The sequence below is a fragment of the Mustela nigripes genome, chromosome 8, assembly GCF_022355385.1.
Source record: "Mustela nigripes isolate SB6536 chromosome 8, MUSNIG.SB6536, whole genome shotgun sequence".
NCBI lineage: Eukaryota > Metazoa > Chordata > Mammalia > Carnivora > Mustelidae > Mustela > Mustela nigripes.
In genome coordinates, this window is record NC_081564.1 from 498,419 (window position 1) to 510,819 (window position 12,401).

Consider the following 12,401-nt stretch of genomic DNA (forward strand, 5'->3'; position numbering starts at 1 on the left):
CAGGCCCAATTTTCTAAGCCAGGCTCTGAACTTCTCAAGGGCCCACAAGAAGGTCTGAGACCATAAGGTTTTTACCCCTGTTTAAGCAGCAAAAAGAACACAGCAAGTTTGACGTTCTAAAAGTTCAAGTGGTGGGGCAGCTGGGTGGCTCCGTCGTTAAGCCTCTGCCTTCAGCTCAGGTCACGATCCAGGGTCCTGGGTTCGAGCCCCACATCGGACTCTCTATTCGGCAGGGAGTGTGCCTCTCCCTCTCCCACTGTCCTGCTTGTGTTCCTTCTCTCGCTGTGTCTCTTTCTGGCAAATAAATAAATAGAAGTCTTTAAAAAAATAATGAAATAAAATGTTCAAGTTGTGATTCAAATTTAGCTATTATGTACTTGCGATACTTCCAGCATTAGGGTTGATAGGAATGGAAGCAGGACTTTCAGAATTCACATAATGACTATGGATTCGACGTTTATCTTCAAAGATGTTTTCCCGCCCATCATTGGTGTCATTTCTCCAGGACTTGTGCTTCAGGGCACCTGAGAGCTTTGACCGGCAGGCAGGGGGCGGAATGGGCTCCTGCACCCCTCCCACCGTGCCTGGAGCCCCGGGAAAACACTGGGGCTGTGGTCAGCGGAGTAGGATTCAGCTCAGCTCAGGGAGCCCATGCGTCTGCGCCCCACGAGAGGGGCCTTGGAGGGGATGGCCCTGCCCACAACTGGGTCTGGACATCCAGCCTTCCAGGATGGCAAGGGACCAATATCCGTGGTCGACCCGCCCACCGTGTCGATGTGTTGCGAAGCCCTAGGGACTGGTGTAGACATCCCACATGAGTGGTTGAGGGGCACAGTTGGCGTCTCAGGCTGGTCCTGCGTTGGGGAAGCCCCATCGCCGGCGCAGGGCTGGTCATCCAGGGCCAGCTGACAGACTGCAGTTGGCCATTGCAGTCTGGGCACCCGGGTTCCTCTCTCATGGACAGTCTGGCCCAAAAAGATGGGTCTGGCCTTGAACCGTGGAGACACTTGGCTACCTTCTAAGGGCTATTTCTGTATGGTCTGACCTCGGGCTCCTGGGGGTCTGCGAAATGGTGGCAGGAGCCTCCGGGTGGGCAGCTTCAGAGCAGCCGCGCGGAGGGCGCCCTGGAAGGCCGTGCTCAAGGCTGCCATGCGCTGTGCTGGGAACGTGCGGGACCCTCCCCCTCCTCCCCCCATACCTCGTCGGCCGCCAGCAGGTGGACCCCCACGCAGACATCGCCGCTGCGTCTCTGAGGGGAAGATATGTAACCACCAGTACCACGCACTGAAACAGACTGTGAAGTGCTTTTTGGGGGGTAAGCAGTGGAAGAGCGAGGCGTGCGCGGCTTTCCGGCGCTCTGCCTCCCAGGCTGGCAGGGTCCGGCGACCGCAGATCAGAGAGGCTCCCCGTGCATGTGTCTCTTCTGAAACCAGTCAGCAGAGCTGGTGAGTGAGAGGGTCCAGCCATGCCGCTGTGTGTGAGCTCCGGTCCGCCCCAGAGAAAGTGAGTACAAGAGGACAGAAAGCCAAAACGCAGACTCTGGCCAAGTCCCCCGCCACTGGCAGTTTTGTGATGCAAATGGTGAGCGGTGAGCCTCCCCTTGCCTTTCCGAGAGGTCTCCTGTTGCTGAGTTCACCCTCAGGGGGACTTGCATTTCACGTGAGCAGCAGCTCGTTTCTGGGTGTTTCTGTGAAGCTGATTGGGTGCTGAGAGGACTCGTGCTGTCCGTGCTCTGGGGAAACGCCAGCGTCCGACGCCAGAGCAGCGGCGCCCCTGCTGAGTGGACGGACGCGCCATTGAGGCCCCTTCCCTGCCCAGCACCCCTGCCTGGCTCTGGCTCCTCATGACCTTCCTGACTGGCCGCCCGCCCCCAACCAGGCGTCCCCGGGCAGCCCCGTGCCGCTCCGCTGGCTTCCCCCATCCTGCTCGGCTACTGGGCCCTCCTCCTCCATCTGCGTCCCCTCCAGGCACACAGGCCACTGTGTGTCTGCCTTTCTCCCTGGGGGGATTCTGTGCTTCTGAATTCCTGGTGCCCAGCCGGACCAGCCCCCCAGGGAGGACTTGTTTCGCAGTCTGGAATGTTCCCGGCCTTGGGACCCGAATGGTCTGGGAAGCTTAGCAAACAGCTTTGCAGCACAAGTGACCCCAGGAAGGAACAAAAGGAGAGAAGAGCACGGCTTCCCTAAATCATCTGGAAACCAGAGGCTCAGGGGACACCAGTGGGATGGTGGGAGCCCACCCCTCACCTCACACACAGGGAAACAAGGTCCCAGAAAGGCTCAGCGTCCCCCCAAGGCCCTGCAGCAAACAGAGGGAACCTGGGACAGGAACTCAAGGCAGGTCTGAGTTTGAGGCTCGTGGGCCCTGGGTTGGGGGCTGGCCATCCTGCGGGGAGCACTGTCAAGGGTGCAGGAAGACAAATTCGAGGAGAGGTTCTAGAACACGGACGGGGTGGGAGGTGGGGAGAGTGAGCAGGAAACAGGCCTGAGGCCAGAGGTTTGGGGTTGGGGGGGCACCTACTCCTGCACTCGTGGGGCTCCTGCACCCGTGGGGCTTTGGGACACAACGTGTTGGGATTTGAGGCCTCGGTGTCAGAATGCTCCCCAGAGGCTCTGACCTCTGGAAGACACCAGAAAGAACTGATGGACTCCGGGTGGTGCTATAGGATGATGGAATGTTCTGGAACTAGAAAGAGGACATGGTCGCACAGCATTAAGGACGTACTAGATCGGGGTGCCTGGGGGGCTCAGTCAGTTGAGCGCCTGACTCTTAGTTTTGGCTCCGGTCATGGTCTTAGGGTCGTGAGATGGAGCCCAGCTCAGCGGGCGGTCTGCCGGGGAGTTTCTCTTCCTCTGCTCCTTCCCCCACGTGGGCTCCCGTGGCCGCTCGCTCTAAAATAAATATTTTGGGGGCGCCTGGGTGGCTCAGTGGGTTAAGTCTCTGCCTTTGTCTCAGGTCATGATCTCAGGGTCCTAGGCATGATCTCAGGGGCCTGTCTCTCTGCCTACTTCTTTTTTTTTTTTTTTTTTTAAGATTTTATTTATTTATTTGACAGAGAGATCACAAGTAGGCAGAGAGGTAGGCAGAGAGAGAGGAAGAGAAGCAGGCCCCCTGCCGAGCAGAGAGCTCCATCCCAGGACCCTGGGATCATGACCGGAGCTGAAGGCAGAGGCTTTAATCCACTGAGCCACCCAGGTGCCCCTCTCTGCCTACTTCTGATCTCTGTCAAATAAATAAAAATTTTAAGATAAATCTTTTTTAAAAGTGTGCTAAAGACCACTGAATTGTTTACTTTATTATTTAATTTTTTTAAAAAGAATGTATTTATTTGAGAGAGAGCAAGAGAACACAAGCAGGGCAGTGGCAGGCAGAGCCAGAGGGAGAAGCAGGCTCCCTGCTCAGCCGGAACCCGACACGGGACTCAATCCCAGAACACTGAGATCATGACCTGAGCCGAAGGCAGATGCCCAACAAATTGAGCCACCGAGGCACCCCAAGAGCAAAGGGGCAAAATCGGAGACCAAGCTGTCAGCTTTATGAATAGCGAGCCAAATAACCCCGTTAGGGTGGTGGCAGCTCAGGCTAGATCTGAGGCTGACCTGGACCTCCTGGCCATCCCTCCTGGATCCAGGCTGGGAGAGTCACCTGTGCCCTGCAGCTGCAGGCGCTCCACCCCAGCGTGGGGACAGGGACGGCTGGGGCCTGGGTGTCCTGCCCTACCCAGGGAGACAGGAGCTGGACTGGCAGGGGCTGAGCAGTGAGGGACCCACGGGAGCTCTCTAGCAGCAGAGAGGCTCCTGTTTAACTCAGAGAGGCACAAGTGTTCCCCAGAAAAAGGGGTGTTGAGAATTCATTTTCCACTCAGTGATAAACAGAGATTTGCCATCAAGCTGTAGAAGATACTTGGAGGAACCTTAAATGAGTTTTAGGGAGTGAAGGAAGCGGGTCTGGAAGGGCTGCTTTGTAGGGTTCCAACTCAGCACACGGGGGGAAAGGCACAAGGACAGGCCCTAAGAAGATCCCCTCAAAGATCTGTGTCTGCCAGAGTTTCCTGGGCAAGGAGGAACTCTGGAGCCCAGGGGTTTTAGGGCAGTGGAAACACTGTTGTGCTAATCTGGTGCCATATGTCCAACCCCAGAATTTCCAGCACAAGCAGCTTCCCCTTGGGGAAGCTGTGCCTGTGGTTGTAACAATGTATCACCATCAGCTGACCTGTGGTTGTAACAATGTATCACTGTCAGCTGACACTCCCTGGCAACCCGGCCCACAGCGGTTAATAAGAGGAGACAGGCGGGGGAAGCGGGGCTGCAGAAGAACTCTCTGTACTTGATGCACGATTTTTCTGGAAGCCTAAAGCTGCTCTAGAAAATAATTATTAGTTATTAATTAAAAAAATTCTACTTTGCAAAGGCAAGATTGGGACGGACGGCAGGAAGCAGGTGCCCACGCGGGTGCCGTGGGGGCAGGGATGGCCGTCTGGGGCGTCCACAAACCACAAGCCCAATGGCGTGCGCCAGGCACCTGCTGCTGCTGCTGTCGCTGCTGCCCATGAGCATGGCCTGGAAGCCCAAGAGCTTGTTCCTGTTCAATAAGGTCAGCGGACACCCCGTGGCACTGCGCGCGTGGACGCGGCCTCATGCGGGCTCTCTGGGAATCCGGGCTCCTTCCTTGCAGTGTCTGCCCCCACGAGTCTGGTCTGGGGACTGGAAAGGAGGGTGCCTGGGAGCACAGCCTCCTCCCCAGCCCTGGGGCCCCCAGGATGGCTGATTCTGGTGCCCAGGACCCCACCACCAAATCCAGGCCAGATGGCAGCACGGTGGGGGTGGGTTGGGGGCCGAGAAAGCGTCTCTGCCGGGAGGGGTGTGGGCAACGTGAGAGTGCCTGCCCCGCCTCTTCACCCCGCTAGGCCACCAGTCCCTCCACGTCCACAGCACCCACTGCATGGCAGGCAGCCCGCGGGAGGCCGGGGCTTCGGGGCCCCACGTGAGGCAGGGGAGCTTGGGTCCTGCAGCCTGGCGCTGGGTCATGGCCCAGGAGCGACCTCAGTGCCCCAGGCCAGGAGTGAGCTTCCCCATCTGGCCGCTTCTCACCTGAAAAGCCACCTCGCTGGGCTCCAGGCCCTGGTCCCCAGGTGCCTTCCGAGCTTTCGTTTTATTAAGATTTTCAAAACCAAACCAAACAAGTTCTCAGTGTGTGAACGCCAGCGAGTGAGTCTCTAGTGTGGAGGCATCAGCCGCCCTGTGCTCCGTTCCTCAGGCCCTGCTGGGGGGCGCCCCGCACTCAGCCTGCTCTGACTAGCCCTGGGTGGGGCTCTGCCCTGCCCCTCCCTCCCCGGGGACGGGGGAGGGGGCGGGGGCGGGGGGCGCGGCTGGGGTCTCCCGGGAGACGGGGGGGGGGGGGGGGGGGGGGGGAGGGGGGATCTCACCCCCAACAGCCCCCGGTCTCGGGAAGGCAGGCAGGAGTCAGCCTGTTTCCTTTAGTTTGGAAAATATACCGATTTTTCATAAAAAGTTGCTCTTTATGTTAACACGGGACAGGGAGCCTATTTTTAAATAGGTTTCCGCATAAACATGTAAAACTTCTAAAGTCGTTAGCAAGAACCCACACTGACACCAGCTTTGGGCGCCTTAGTAAGTTTTTGAGTTTGCAGAGGAATTTTGAGACCTGAAGTTTGAAAACTTGGATCAAAGGCCTGGGGAGCAGGTGGCCTTCAGGGGGTGGATGGGACCCCGGCCACAGCTCCGGGCGGACTCTGTGACCCCCGAGGAGGCACCTGCCCTCTCTGAGCCTGTGCCTCGGTTTACCCTGCTGCCCACGTGGCTCACGACAGGCACGGCCGACGTCAGCTCCCTTCCTCTCCCTGTCCTCTGGCTCCCTCTCACCCCATCGGCCACCGAACCCGCCGGGTCGGGAATATTCCAGGAAACCCGAAGGGACGCAGAAAGAAGGGGTGGGTGTTCGGAGACGGGGAAGCCCTGGCGGGCGGCCGCGAGACGGTGCCCGGCTTTGCAGAGGACGGGAGAAGCGTGCAGCGACCACTCCGAGTGCCAGAGCCGATGCTGCGTCCCCAACAGCCCCAACCCGCAGGCCTTCTGCGCCGCCAAGACCCTCTTCCTCCAGTGCGTGCCCAGGCGGAAGGTGCGAGCGGGCAGGGGGGCGGCGCGAGGGGCGGGGCGGGCAGGGCCGCGGGCGGCGGGGGAGGGGCCGGTGGGGAGCGCCGGCGCTCGGTGTCCCCGCAGCCCAACAGGGACCCGTGCTCTGACCACGCCGAGTGCCGCAGCAGCTGCTGCGTCACCAACAGCGCCAGCTCGCAGACGTTCTGCAGGCCGCGGGGCATCTTCCTGCAGTGCACGCCTTGGCGCAGGCTGGGGCGCGGCGGGGCGCGGCCGGGGGGGGGCGTGGCGGGGGGCGGGGGGCGCGGCGGGGGCCGGAGCCGAGCCGGCTCTGCGCCCGCAGCCCGACGGCGCCCGCTGCGGCCACCACCGGGAGTGCCGGAGCCAGTGCTGCATCGCGCTCAGCGAGGTCAGCTGTCCCCGCTGCGTCCGCCGGAGCGGCCTCCTGGCGCAGTGCCTGCCCTTGGTGAGCGCCCGCCCCCGGGAGGGGCTTCCCGCGGCGCCCGAGGCCGGCGGCCCGCGAGGGGGCCCGGGTCTCCACACCCGCGGGGCGCCCCCTTCCGGGAGGGGCTGACGCCGGCGGCCTCCGGGTCGGTTTTCCTTAACCGGAAAGGAAAGAGGCCCTGGGGGGACCGGGCCCCGCGGTCAGGGTCCCCGTGGGAAGCAGGTGCCGCGCGCCTGGTGAAGGGCCCCGTTAGCTGCGGGGCTGCGGGGTGAGCCCCGAGCGGGGGCAGCATCAGGATTCACAACCGTGGGACTGAGGAAGGGCGGCCCGCGGGAGGACGACTCCGGCCCGCGCTCTCCTTCCCTCCGCTCCTTTTGGACCCTTGGGAGAGCGGAACAGTAACCCTAAAACCGCAAGGACAGAGGTCAGCCTCCTAGGGCACAAGACCTGCGCCCCTGCCCTGCAGACGGGTCGTGGGGGGGGCGCGCATGGGACCTGGGCAGACGGAGACCAGGGTGGGGGTGGCGGACAGAGTGGTGGGCGTGGGGACGGAGATGGGGACGGAGGTGGGGGACGGAGGTGGGGGAGTCAGAGACAGTGAAGGCCTGAGGGGTGGGTGCGGGAGCTTGGAGAAGGGTGGGGGCCACAGCAGCTGGAGTCGGGCTGGGGGGCTGTGGAGAGAACTGGGGGTGCAGTGTTGTGTGGGTGTGCAGGCACCTGGCTTGAGGCTGGGATCGGTAACTTTTTTCTGATCGTAAAGGGGTCTCTGTCTCCCAAATTCTTGAGCACATAACCCCATCTCGCCAGGTGCGGTGCCATCGGCTCCTCGAGGAGCCCCGGGCACAGCGGGTGCTCCCGGAAACGTGTTCCCTGCTGGGCTCCCACGGCTGCCCTGGCCGCAGGCAAGCTGATGGCCGAGGGGGGCGGAGAGCTGTGAGGCACCTGTCTCCCCCGTGCATGTGGCACTTTCTCTCACTTGGTCCTTCAGTGACAGGGGAGCTTGGCTCTCGGGTCCACGCTGCTCTCTCCCGGCTGTGAGGACCTGGAGGCGGCAGACGTGTCTGTCCCTTCTCCCAGCGGGGAGCTCCTGAGGCAGACGGTGCGCGTGTCCGGGGACAAACTGCGGCTCCCAGAACCTTCCCACCAATAAACACCTGCTGACTCACCCGGCGTGTTTTGTCGCATCCATTTTTGTTTTCAGACAACAAAGGGAAAAACAATGTGGAGCCGTGGCGTAGTGGCACCCGCTTGGGTCACGTCCAAGGCTGCCTTCCTGAGGATGCGCGACTAGTCAGAGATCGGGTCTCACTGGGAAGGGAAAGAGCCAGAGCTGCAGCGTTTAAGACCCGAGGCGGAGCCCCTCCCCATGCACAAACGCCTCTTGTCCTTGCAAGTAGAGACAGTCGGTCAGTCCGTCCAAACTGAAAAGGGGCCGCCAGGAGCAGCTGGGAGCTGAGGTCGCCCTGGAGGGGCTCCCACTTCCTTGGGTCACTCGTCCTTCCTGCTCTGGCCCCCGGTCCGGGAGCATCTCTCGGGACAGGTGCCCTGGCTAATGAGAGCCAATCCGCACCAGCGGCTGCTCGCCGTTCCCAGAGCTCAGCACCGTAGCCACCCGGATGACGATCTTCTGGGGTCTCCATCACCCACACCTGCTGACACTAGGCTTCTTTTCTGGGCTTCATGAAAAATGATTTCCTCCTCCTCTCCGTCCTCTGCTCGCTCTTCCTCCTCTTCCTCTCCCTTTCTCCTTCCTCCTCTCTCTCCCCTTATCTTGAGCTAAGATGATCCCTGCAGAGAAAGGAAAAGCCTTGCTTCTATCCCAGTAAGAACAGCTCAGGTAAGCCGCAAATCATAGTTAAAAAACAAAAAACAAAACAAAACAAACAAACAAAAAACGGAAGGAACAGATCTGAATGTAAAACACAAGATCTAAAGCATTTAGAAGAAAAATAGGGTGGAGCGCGTGGTCAGGTCATGATCTCGTGATTGTGGGAGGAGCCCCCAAGATTCCTGTTGCTTTGCACTCACGAGGGAATCTGCTCGAGATTCTCTCCCTCTGCCCCTCCTCTCTCTCTCTAAAACAAAAAAAAATAAATCTTAAAAAAATAGGCTATTTTCTTGACCTTGGATTCAGCAGAGTTCTTTGATGTGGCCACATGTCCCTCATAAGAGAAAAAGTAGTTAAACCGCTAACATAAGAATTTCTGTTCTATGACAGACACTTAAAAAAAAAAGATTTTATTTATTTTTTAATATATTTTTTAAAAAGATTTTATTTATCTATTTATTTGACAGACAGAGATCACAAGTAGGCAGAGAGACAGGCAGAGAGAGAGAGAGGAGGAAGCAGGCTCCCCACTGAGCAGAGAGCCTGATGCAGGGCTTGATCCCAGGACCCTGAGACCATGACCTGAGCCAAAGGCAGAGGCTTTAACCCACTGAGCCACCCAGGTGCCCCATAAAAAAAGATTTTATTTTTTGTTATGTAATCTCTGCACCCAAGGTGGGGCTCGAACTCACAACCCCAAGGTGCCTACCCACCAAGCCAGCCAGGCACCCCTAGGGTTGACACTGTTAAGAGAATGAACACATCTAACAAAGAACTTGTATCCAGAATACATAAAAACTCTTGGAACTTAACAGTTACTAAACAACCCAGTCAGAAAGTAGACGAAAGTCTTGCACGCATAGTTCACCAAGGAGACCAAGAGATGGTAGAGAAGCGTGTGACGTGTTGGCTGTCACTCACCAGCTGTCAGAGCAGACGGTGGAGTGCCTGGGACACTCCTGCCCCCACTGCTTATGCCAGATTCATGGGGACACCCACATCCGGGACCCAAGTCACTTTTCCACACCTGTATTTCTAGCAGCTAAACATAGTTCCTAAATTGTATCATTCACCCAAAAGACAAGTTCCCTTTTAAGATTTGGAAGAGATTTCTGTCTTTATTTTTATTTTTTTTAAATTAAAGGAAATACCATTTGAAAAAAAAAGATTTCATTTGAGAGAGCATGAGCAGAGAGGGGGGAAGCAGACTCCCCACTGAGCAGGGATCCCCACGTGGGGCTCAATCTCAGGACCCAGGATCATGACCTGAGCCAAAGGCAGATGCTTCACCGACTGAGTCACCCAGGTGCCCCAGGATTTCTGTTGCAGCTTAGAACGAGCCGGGAGCTCAGGACCAAGGGGAAAGCCTGGACCTGAAACAGGGGCCCTTAGGTAGAGCCCAGGCCTCTGAGCAGGCTTCTGGGGGAGCAGGTCTGCTGCCAACACCCCTGACCCCGGGGAACACAGGCAGGGTGGCCATGCAGCCATCTTGGCGCAGGTGTAGTTGGAGACCCACAGACCGTGGGCCTAGTGCGCGTGCACAGGGTGCCGCAGGCAGGGCCGGCCGGGACCTAGAGGGGCAGCCGGTGCTCAGAGACGCTTGGTGTCGACAGATCCAAGTCGCATGAGGCCCCTGAAGCTGGGGCTGGACAATCCGCACTGCTGGGCAGCGAGGTCCACGGGGAGGGCCGGGCTCCTTTGCTGGAGAGGCCCGGGACCCCGGCGGCAGGCCGTCCACGGGGCTGGGGGTGTTCAATGTACCGCCTCAAGGACCCTCCCAGGCTGGGGGTCCTTCCACTCTGAGGCCGATCAGGTGCTCTGGGGCGGACCCGGAGATTCACGGGGCCGCCAGGTGGGCTGGCGAGGGGCAGAGGGCGCAGTGCAGGCCACGCAGGTGATGGCCTGGGCTCCCAGGACAGTGACAGGGTGAGTGCCAGGCCCGCGTGAGCCCCCCAGGTCAGGGGAGCCCGGGGCCTGGAACAGGGGCTGACGGGCGAGGTCGGGACAAGGAGCAGACCCGTGTGCCCCCGTGTCTGCCCAAGTCCGAGCCCAAACCCGCACAGATGCACGCATGTCCCCTGAGGCCTGTGGGGTTTCGGGGCCGCGAGTGCTCACAGATGGTCTGTGTCCTCCTGGCTTTCATGTTAATGATACACTGAGCAGGTATCTCCCACGAACAATGGTTTTTAGTTTATCATTCAATAACACACCCAGTCTCGTGCTCGATTCCTGTCCGGGTGTGGGGAGCAGGAAGGAGAAAGCTCAGATATCGCAGAGGGGGATTTTATTGGAATCAGAGCGCGGCCTCCGCTAGCCGAGGTCTGACCTGCAGTGGCCAGAGTGAGATTTCGGTGACGTGGAGCTGGTGTCCCGGGAAGCTGGTGTCCCGGGGAGGCCGGTTGTCCTTCCCCGTGGGGTCTTTGCGGGGCTTTCTCCACTGCCTGTAAGGGGCCCCACCAGCGGGGGAATCCGGGTCAGCAAGCTGTGGTCTTGCCCTCACCGACACAGTCGCACAGCCCTCCAGCTCGGGGCAGTCCTGGTCCCCGGAGTCGCCTTGTCCTATTCCCTCTTCCTATGTCTGCACTGATGAGCCCCCAGTGGGACCTGCAGCCGCTGAGCTGTGGAGCTCCTGGGGGCGGGGGACAGAGGAGAGGAAGCCGTCCTGCGCCGCCGGCTGCGTTCTCGTGTCAAAACAACAGCCTTCTCCTCGCAGCGAAGGGGTGCGTGCGGGATCCTGGCCCGGCAGCTCACAGCCATCCGGCCTGTGGCTCCATAGCCCGCGCCCACGAATGCACACTGGGACCTAGGGCCCCGCACAAATTCAAGTTCTCAGAAGTGTCTGTCTGCCCTGCAGGTCTGCGTCACCCGGAGTCTTGACCACCAACAATCCTACTTTGTGAGCCGTTTCCCTGTGAGGCACGTTCTCCGAACCACACTTCCATGACAGCGCAGGGGACTAGGTCCCGGCTGCGATCAGCACGAGCACAGCACGAAACCTTAACGTGCTACCATATCCGGTCGCTGAACGGGCCACAGGTCGGCCTCTTAAATGCCCCGTGGCTTCCTTGACGCCGTGTTTCCGAGGGAAGGTCATGGACAGGAGGCTCCGGGGGCCCTAGCCTGCACAGCACCATCGGGCCTGCCTTCCCCTGCCGTGACGCCAGCTTCCAGGCTCTCGTGATGTTAGAGAAGGCGCGTGTTTGTTCCCCGGTCAGGGCCTGCCACCGGGGCTTCCCACTGTCTTTATGTGTCTAGTGCACGACTGACGTTTATGTGGTGAATTTCTGCAAGCTCAGTGTGACATAATCTGGCTGTTTTAACAGCTCCTTCGTCCTCTCTGACCTCAAGAAATAGCATTTCCTTCTCATGTCACACACGTCATGTCACACACAGCCCATGAGATTGGGTCAGTGGGTCAGCCTTGGCTCGGCACGTAGTACAGTTTCTGTGTGTGCGGAGGTGGCTGAGGTGACATGGAGGCCGTGTTCACGGGTCCTTCTCCTGCAGCACAGCTGGAGGGGTTCTGGTCCAATCCAGCGGCTTCTCCTTCGGAACGTGTTTCCCTTATGCCAAAGGAGGCTCTCTGTGGCACAGCAGGGGACATCAGGGAACCGCACAACTGAGGCGACCAGTGACCTCTTTCCTCCTGGAAGCGCCCATTGTCTAATTTCAGTTTCCCAAGGAATCACGACACGAGGGTGTGTGGCGTCTCCTTCACTTCCGGCCGGGCTGTCTGGGCTCCCAGAACCAGGACCTCCCCGAGATCATAGCTGCTCTAGGAGCGGTCCCCGAACCGGCCCGTCTTCCCGCAGCAGGTGTCAGTCTACAGTCAGAGGAAGAGCATCCGTGTTGTTTTTGTCCAGTCTGTTGTTATTTCTGGTCATTTCTCCCAATGGCTTCGTGTTGAATTTCCATTGCCCTGTTTGCTTCTGTTGGAAATTCACTTCTGTTCTATGCCACGGTGCTAGTTTTGTCCATTGTGGCCAACGATGACCAAGCCTCGGGGGCGTGTGTG

General features: G+C 59.1%; 1 protein-coding gene across 1 annotated transcript; it reads left to right on the plus strand.

The window, feature by feature from the left end:
- The first annotated feature begins 4,503 nt into the window (after positions 1 to 4,503).
- Positions 4,504 to 7,723, plus strand: LRCOL1 (leucine rich colipase like 1). The gene is made up of 5 exons (XM_059409886.1): positions 4,504 to 4,593; positions 6,013 to 6,138; positions 6,201 to 6,363; positions 6,455 to 6,579; positions 7,366 to 7,723. Exons 1-5 carry the CDS (start codon positions 4,504 to 4,506, stop codon positions 7,594 to 7,596), a joined length of 735 nt encoding a protein of 244 aa, XP_059265869.1. The 3' UTR covers positions 7,597 to 7,723.
- Positions 7,724 to 12,401: the final 4,678 nt, after the last annotated feature.

Bases quoted from the DNA above. Each gene is read 5' to 3' on its own strand.
- LRCOL1 (XM_059409886.1), top strand. From the start codon at position 4,504: ATGGCGTGCGCCAGGCACCTGCTGCTGCTGCTGTCGCTGCTGCCCATG. The intron at 6,139-6,200 runs GTGCGAGCGGGC...GGCGGCGGGGGA, and splicing joins AGTGCGTGCCCAGGCGGAAG to GGGGCCGGTGGGGAGCGCCG. The intron at 6,364-6,454 runs GGCTGGGGCGCG...CTCTGCGCCCGC, and splicing joins GCAGTGCACGCCTTGGCGCA to AGCCCGACGGCGCCCGCTGC.